Genomic DNA, 8927 nt, shown 5'->3' with positions numbered 1-8927 from the left:
CAATTTTAATAATGGGCAGTGTAAATTTCTATTTTGATAAATTTCTATCAAAATATAAATTTACTAAAAGAAGATATAAAAATGTCTAGTAAGCACATAAAAAGATGTTCAACATCATTAGTCTTTAGAGAAATTAAAATCAAAACCATGAGAGACTACTTTACACCCATTAGGATGATTATAATTTTTTAAAAGACAGTAACAAGTGTTGATAAGAATGTGGAAATATTGGAATCCTCATGCATTGCTGATGGGAATGTAAAATGGTGCAGCTACTGTGGAAAAGTTTTGCAGTCCCCAAAATGTGAAACATAGTCCCCAAAACGTGAAACCATATGACCAAGCAATTCCATTCCTAGCAATATGCCAAAGAGAAATGAAAACATATGTCCAAATATCCATCAAATTATGAATGGATAAACAAAATGTGGCATACACATAAATGGAATATTTATGTGTATAAATGGAATATTTATGTGTATAAATGGAATATTAATATTAATCATAAAAAGGAATGAAGTTAATTAATTAATTAATCATAAAAAGGAACTGATACATGCCACAGTATATATGCACTTTGAAAGCATGATGCCAAGAGAAAGAAGACAGACTCAAAAGGCCACACATTCATAATGCTACTTATATATAGGCAAGTGTCCAGAATAGGGCTATCTATGCAGTCAAAAGACGGATTAGCGGTTGCCCGGAGACAATCACTGTGGGAGGAGAGAATGGGGAGTGGCCGTTAGTGGGTACAGGGTTTCTTTTTGGCTGATGGAACTGCTCTGGAATTAGGTAGTGGTAATGGTTGCACAACTTTGTAAATATACTAAAACCCACAAAATTGTACACTTTCAAAAGTGTGAATTTTATGGTATGTGAATTATAGTTTACTTTCTTTTGTAATTCCAGGACTGACCCAAAAACATATTTGCTAAAAAACAAAACAAAACCCACAAGTACTCAAAATCCATGCCTGTTTGCTTGTCAGGCTCTGTAAGTAGAAATAATAAATAGGCTGGCCCCAAACATAAGTCCTAACCCCAAAGCACCTTCCATCTATACAGTGCCTCAAGCTGTGGAACCCAGCTTATGTCCTGGGACCATCAACCCTACAGATAAATATCATACCAGTCCTCCAGTTTTAAACTATGGAAGATACACCTACCAGTAAATTAAGCGAAATCAGCCCTTCATCCCATTTGGTTCTAAATAGATGACTATTGATGTAACTAAATTATAATACATGTCTACTCCCCAGAATGGTTTAGTTCCTTATGTATTCCGCCTTATTAATTTCAATGATTACTGTCACCACTATTCACTCACAGTTATAGAAATCTGAATTTGAATGAAACTGTCCCACTTCCCTGTCAGCTACTTTAGGATAGGCATGCCATCTCTTTTTTTGTTTTTTGAGGTATGGATGGTTTACAATATTAGTTTCAAGTGGACAACACAGTGAACCAAAATTTTATAGATTATACTCCACTTATAGTTATTATAAAGTATTGGCTATATTCCCTGTGTTGTACAATGTATCCTTATTTATTTTACACATAGTAGTTTGTGGAGAAGGCAATGGCACTCCACTCCAGTACTCTTGCCTGGAAAATCCCATGGACAGAGGAGCCTGGTAGGCTACAGTCCATGGGGTCACGAAGAGTCGGACATGACTAAGCGACTTCACTTTCACTTTTCACTTTCATGCATTGGAGAAGGATGGCAACCCACTCCAGTGTTCTTGCCTGGAGAATCCCAGGGACGGCCGAGCCTGGTGAGCTGCCATCTATGGGGTCGCACAGAGTCGGACACGACTGAAGCAACTTAGCAGCAGCAGCAGCAGTTTGTACCTCTTAATCCCCTACCCAGACATCACATTTTATAAGTCTTTTTATTTTCTGTACCTGCTGTTAGCAGGTGTCTGCTGAAGCAGTGAAGGGGTGTGTGTATCCATTCACGTAACATCAGTAAGAGTCTAGCATGTGCCAAGTATTAGTCCAGGTGCTTGGGACAAAGCTCACTGCTCTTGTGGATCTTAATTTCTAGTGAAGAGATATACACAATAAACAAATAATAGTATGACCAAGATTACAGAGAAAATAAAGCAAAGAAAATGAGTATAGGAGATACTGTAAAAGGAGGAAGGTAATCAAGAAAGACCTCACTGATAAAGAGCATTTAAGCAAAAAGCTAAGGAGATTGGGGAGCAGAAATCTGGAGCAAGAACACTCCATGCAGAAGGAAGAGCAAGTGCAAAAGCACTCATGCAACAGCATGCTCGGAATACTTGAGAATGAACAAAGAGGCCACTGTGGTTGCAACAGAGTGAGCAAGGGCAATGTAGGAGGAGATGAGGTCTTGAAGGGAATGGGACCACCACATAGGCTATGCACTGTACAGTTTCAGGATTGTGCAGTGAGGTGTCCCTTGTTGGGGGAAAGGGGTGATACAGGTGTGGGCAGTAGCCCTGAAGGCTAATGTAAAGGTTCCATTTTTGTTAATACTCTGAGTAACATAGGAAACTGAGGACTCGAACAGAGACATCACATGATCTGACTTAGTTTTTAGAAAATTTTCCTGGTTCCTGTGTGTAGAACAAACTTGGCAGGGGTGGATGCAGCAAGAACAGAAGCAGGGAGACCAGTTAGGAGGTCTTTTGCAGTAATCCAGAGCAGGAAGTAGAGGTTGAGGTGGTAAGAGTGTTATAGTGATGAAAGCAGGGTCCTGAAGAGAGATGTGAACACCAGTGTATCACAGCAGCATTATTTATCACAGCTGAAAGATGGAAGCAACCCAAATGTCCATCAACAGATAAATAAATAAAAAGTGTGATATATATAATGGAATATTGTACATGTGCATGCATGCTAAGTCTCTTCAGTCACGTCCAACTCCTTGCAACCCTATGGACTGTAGCCCGCCAGGCTCCCCTTTCCATGGGATTCTCAAGGCAGGAATACTGGAGTGGGTTGCCATGTCCTCCTCCAGGGGATTTTCCCAACCAAAGGATCAAATCTGAGTCTCTTACGTATCCTGCACTGGAGGTGGGTTCTTTTCCACTAGCACTGCCTGGGAAGCCCCATAATGAAATATTATTCATCCTTAAAAGGAAGTTCTGATACATTGTACAACATAGATGTACCTTGAGGATATTATGCTAAGTGAAATAAGCCAGTCACAAATACTGTATGATTCCACTTATGAGATTTCTAGAGTAGTCAAATTCCTAGAAACAGAAAGTACAATGGTGGTCATTATCTTCATTTTAAATCTTGGTAGCCCCTAACATAGTAAGCCCTAGTTAAATATTTGTTTAATTTATAAATTGAACCTTGTCTTTCTTTCCCTCTGTATAGTAGGCCCTAGTTAAATATTTGTTTAATTTATAAATTGAACCTTGTCTTTCTTTCCCTCTGTATGCCTAGCCAGAATGAAAGGCAATGTACCAAGTTTGGAAAGACTAGGGTAAAGTCAATTATGCACATAATAAATGAATCCCCCAGAGCAGGAAAAGAAAATCTCTAGAATTACAGACAAGTGAAGCCTGAAACAACCTGAGGGGCTCAAGCTAAGCTTTTGCCAGAGGTATCTGTGCTTAGCCATTGTGAAAACTAGGGACACTTCCAACTTCTCTGCTTAGGTGATTTAAATGCCAAGACCTGTCGGATCTTGAATACTAAAGTTTAAACAATTATAATGCTTTCTTTAATTGCTCTTTTAAAATCACTCTTTTCAGTAATACCATAGACTACAAATCTATGAGAGTTTGATTTTGTCCTTCTTTCTGGATATAAACAATTAATGAAATGGTTCTTAATCAGAATTCAACCAAAGCAGTTGGTTAAAATTTTTTACTTGAACAACTTTTAATTCACAACTGTTTAGTGTGAAAATATGTTAATACAGAATTAAAAACAACAACAACTCCCCCTTCCCTGAAATCCCACCAGTGTCAAAATATTCTGACTCTGTTACATACCCACACATAACCTACAGGTGCTGAATGAAGCACATTGAATTGAAATCACAATTACTCTAAAGCTGGAAGGAGCTTTTGGGTCATTCTTACCTGGGCCTGAGCCTGAGAAGTGAATGAGGTCACAGTTGTGTGATGGAACAAACCCTTTATTGGATTCTTAATCTGATTGAAGCCCAGAAGTTATAAGTAGCACCACTTAGAAGTAGGTAAATATCCAGATTGTATAGGAATCTATGAAGAGTCCTTTATTTTAAAGTCTATCATCTCAGTGAGAGATTGAAGGTAGTTTTTTAAAGTAATGGTTATTTTGAGCCATGAGGATGATTTCACAGCACCTTTCAACTGCCTAAATTGTCAAGCCTCTCCAGAGTTCCCAGCTCTGTGGTAGGTTTCTAGATTTTGAGCACATGTAGTTGAGTTATTTAGAAACAACAGTTTTCCAGAGAATGAGATAAAAACTTTGGAAAATTGAATTCTAACCAAACATTAGAGACTTTTTCTTCATGGTTTAATAGTATACGATAGTCTACTATTCCTAAGTCAGAACTCTATATTAAAAAGAGAAAAAGATCAACAATAAAAGGGGGAAACCCTACCAACCCAGCTTCTGGTCCACAGGTCCTGATTTATAAGCTATGCAGAAGTAGAAAGGAAGGACTAGAAAGACCATAGTGGTTGAGAGTCCATTCAGGAGGGTCTAGGGTAGCAAAACAGCATTATATCCCACACATATTCTTACTTTTAATAAAGACCAGTGGGTTCATAAGAACTGATTGGGCAGGGCTGGACCAGAAGGAACCTCTGGGAAAGCTACTTACTACCAGGTAGCTATCCAAGACACTAACAACTAGCAAATTGCAAATGCTATAATGTCTTGAGATAAAAAATAAATGTTGTCTTTAAACAATTTTTTCTAAATATTTCCAGGATGCTTTACCACTTATTTTTATATAGGATCAGAATAATACTAATATATTCAGGGGGCTTCCCTAACAGCACAGATGGTAAAGAATCCACCTGCAATGCAGGAGACCCCAGTTTGATTCCTGGGTCAGGAAGATCCGCTGGAGAAGGCATAGGCTACCCACTCCAGTATTCTTGGGCTTCCCTTATGGCTTAGCTGGTAAAGAATCTGCCTGCAATGTGAAAGACCTGGGTTCGATCCCTAGGTTGGGAAGATCCCCTGGACACGGGAACGGCTACCCACTCCAGTATTCTGGCCTGGAGAATTCCATGGACTGTATAGTCCATGAGGTCGCAAAGAGTCGGACACACCTGAACGACTTTCACTTCACTATGAAGGAGGAGCAATGGCAAGAAATTTTGCTTAGAGATCTTGGGATACTAAAGGGGCCTGTCCACATGGCCTTCCAACTCCCAACATGCACATATCTCTCACTTGCATTTGTACATATTATCATTCTTTGAGGCCCAGGACTTCAAACTCCAGGTCCTGAGCTGGGAAAGTTGTAAAAGTATAGAAAAAAATTAATCTGTGATTTCATCCTTAATGGTATCTTCTGAATTCCAGACAGAGTTACTGGCCCCATGGCAGTTTCTGAAATTAAAGCAAAATTTAAACTGAATCCTTTAACAAAAGTACCCAACTTCCACAGTAGGAGGTAAGTTATGAATTTATTAAGGTGATCTATATATTAAGATAAAGAATTATTATGATGAATATATTAAATACATAAAGGCTATAATGAAACAAGTGAGAAACCTCCTCATGGATCCATTCTGTGATAGTTAATTATAAAACAAAACATCTGAATTGAAGATAAATATTTTTAATGAAATATATATATATATATATATATGTCCTTTTGACTAGAGAAACAAAGAGGGAGAATTCCTTAGTGGTCCAGTGGTTAGGACTTGGTGCTCTCACTGCTGAGGGCCCCGGTTTGATCTCTGGTCAGGGAACTGAGATCCCACAGCTGTGTGGTTCAGCAAAAAAGAAGAGAAACAAAGAGTTCTTCCAAACAAGAGGCTATTTTTGTGTGCTGGGACAGAATACTCCAGAGGGCTAGAGGTTGTCAGTTACACATTAAGACATATTAAGTATCAGTTTAAAGGAGAATGAATTTAGAGGATAATAAACTCCTAAGCGTCTGAATACAGAAAATGAGTATGTAGCTCAAAAATGGCCAGTAAAATGAAATCTGTAAATTAACTCTGACTAACCTTGGGCTAAAGTTCGGATGGGGACTTCCCTGATGGTCCACTGGTTAAGACTCCAAGGGGGTTCAATCTCTGATCAGAGAACTGATCCCAAATGCCAAGTGGCTCAAAATATAAAAAGTAAAATGAAATTTTAAAAATAAAATTGGGAAGGGAGGTTTGCCTTTTTCTCAGTATGATTACTACAAATTCCAATAAACAGTAACCACTAATGACTGAAAGTAAAAGCCTGGTGCAAATTTTATCAGATCATAAGTCGAGAAGCCTCTCTCCTCTCTCACAATTATCCATTTTCCTTGTCATTTTGAGAGTGTTTCTCCTAATGTCCTTAACCGTGCATTTGCTACAAGAATGTATTACTAACTTTCTTTATTGGGACATGGGTAAGACAACCTTGTGTGTGTGTATGCATTCACACATGCACACACACACACACACACACACACATGCACACTCATTTGTGAACAACTCTTTGTGACCCCATGAACTGAGTCTGGCTGTCCATGGAATTTTCCAGGCAATAATACTGGAGTAGGTTGCCATTTCCTTCTCCAGGTTATCTTCCCAACTCAGGGACTGAAACCGAATCTCCTGCATTGGCAGCCAGCTTCTTTACCAGCTGAACCACCAGGGAACCCCAAGACCTTAGAGCAGCCAGATCCCTTGATCTCATTGTTCCTTTACCCTTTATTGCAAACTGCCTTTTGAAGTGGTGACTTCCTTGTTACTGAAAGTAGTCAAGCAAAGATTAGATAATATCACATGTAGAGGGAATTCCTACATGAGATGAGAAGCTATACTGGGTTCATTCCAAATCTAAAGTTTTTTGAACCTTTGAAACTCTGTAAAATAAAATAATTTTTTAAGTAAAAAAAAAAAAACAAAAAACAACATTTCTCATGTTTGAGCAAAGATAAGGTTTGGAATTCTGCCAAGAGTATGTTTTTTTAATCGTAACTAATAAAGACTTCATAGAACCATTCAACTTCGGCATCTTCAGCATTACTGGTCGGGGCATAGGCTTGGATTACCTGATATTGAATGGTTTGCCTTGGAAACGAACAGAGATCATTCTGTCCTTTTTGAGATTGCATCCAAGTACTGCATTTCAGACTCTTGTTGACTATGATGGCTACTCCATTTCTTCTAAGGGATTCCTGCCCACAGTATATCTACTACTATACTATACAAATGATCTATACATCATTTGGCCTTGGAATACAGAATGAAGCAGGGCAAAGGCTAATAGAGTTTTGCCAAGAGAACACACTGGTCATAGCAAATACCCTCTTTCAACAGCACAAGAGAAGACTCTACACATGGACATCACCAGATGATCAACACCAAAATCAGATTGATTATATTCTTTCCAGCCAAAGATGGAGAAGCTCTATACAGTCAGCAAAAACAAGACCAAGAGCTGACTGTGGCTCAGATCATGAATTCCTTATTGCCAAATTCAGACTGAAATTGAATAAGTGGAGAAAACCACTAGATCATTCAGGTATGACATAAATCAAATCCCTTATGACTATACAGTGGAAGTGAGAAATAGATTTAAGGGACTAGATCTGATAGAGTGCCTGATGAACTATGGACGGAGGTTCGTGACACTGTACAGGAGACAGGGATCAAGGCCATCCCCAAGAAAAAGAAATGCAAAAAAGCAAAATGGCTGTCTGAGGAGGCCTTACAAATAGCTGTGAAAAGAAGAGAAGTGAAAAGCAAAGGAGAAAAGGAAAGATATACCCATTTGAATGCAGTGTTTCAAAGAATATCAAGGAGAGATAAGAAAGCCTTCCTTAGAGATCAGTGCAAAGAAAGAGGAAAACAATAGAATAGGAAAGACTAGAGATCTCTTTTAGAAAATTAGATTTACCAAGGGAACATTTCATGCAAAGATGGGGTCAATAAAGGACAGAAATGGTATGGACCTAACAGAAGCAGAAGATATTAAGAAGAGGTGGCAAGAATACACAGAACTGTACAAAAAAGATCTTCATGACCCAGATAATCACGATGGTGTGATCACTGACCTAGAGCCAGACATCCTGGAATGTGAAGTCAAGTGGGCCTTAGAAAGCATCACTACGAACAAAGCTAGTGGAGCTGATGGAATTCCAGTTGAGCTATTTCAAATCCTGAAAGACGATGCTGTAAAACTGCTGCACTCAATATGCCAGCAAATTTGGAAAATTTAGCAGTGGCCACAGGACTGGAAAAGGTCAGTTTTCATTCCAACCCCAAAGAAAGGCAATGCCAAAGAATGCTCAAACTACTGCACAACTGCACTCATCTCACATGCTGGTAAAGTAATGCTTAAAATTCTCCAAGCCAGGCTTCAGCAATACGTGAACCATGAACTTCCAGATGTTCAAGCTGGTTTTAGAAAAGGCAGAGGAACCAGAGACCAAATTGCCAACATCTGCTGGATCATCGAAAAAGCAAGAGAGTTCCAGAAAAACATCTATTTCTGCTTTATTGACTATGCCAAAGGCTTTGATTGTGTGGATCACAATAAACTGTGGAAAATTCTGAAAGAGATAGGAATACCAGACCACTGACCTGCCTCTTGAGAAGCCTGTATGGAGGTCAGGAAGCAACAGTTAGAACTGGACATGGAACAACAGACTGGTTCCAAATAGGAAAAGGAGTATGTCAAGGCTGTATATTGTCACCCTTCTTATTTAACTTATATGCAGAATACATCATGAGAAACGCTGGGCTGGAGGAAGCACAAGCTGGAATCAAGATTGCTGAG

At 38.9% G+C, this 8927-nt stretch overlaps 1 protein-coding gene across 1 annotated transcript in view; it reads left to right on the top strand.

Moving 5' to 3' along the window:
• The first annotated feature begins 4157 nt into the window (after positions 1-4157).
• Positions 4158-8927, top strand: part of EFCAB3 (EF-hand calcium binding domain 3) — a 33167-nt gene continuing 28397 nt past the window's right edge. The window contains exons 1-2 of the mRNA XM_010856467.1: positions 4158-4366; positions 5514-5604. Coding sequence (XP_010854769.1) covers positions 5531-5604 — 74 coding nt within the window. The 5' untranslated portion in view covers positions 4158-4366; positions 5514-5530. The remainder of the gene's footprint in view (positions 4367-5513; positions 5605-8927) is intronic.

This window comes from Bison bison, unplaced genomic scaffold (assembly GCF_000754665.1).
Source record: "Bison bison bison isolate TAMUID 2011002044 unplaced genomic scaffold, Bison_UMD1.0 scf7180017864371, whole genome shotgun sequence".
In the NCBI taxonomy this organism is placed as follows: domain Eukaryota; kingdom Metazoa; phylum Chordata; class Mammalia; order Artiodactyla; family Bovidae; genus Bison; species Bison bison.
Note: the sequence above shows the minus strand (reverse complement) of the source record. Positions and strands in the feature narration are given on the sequence as shown.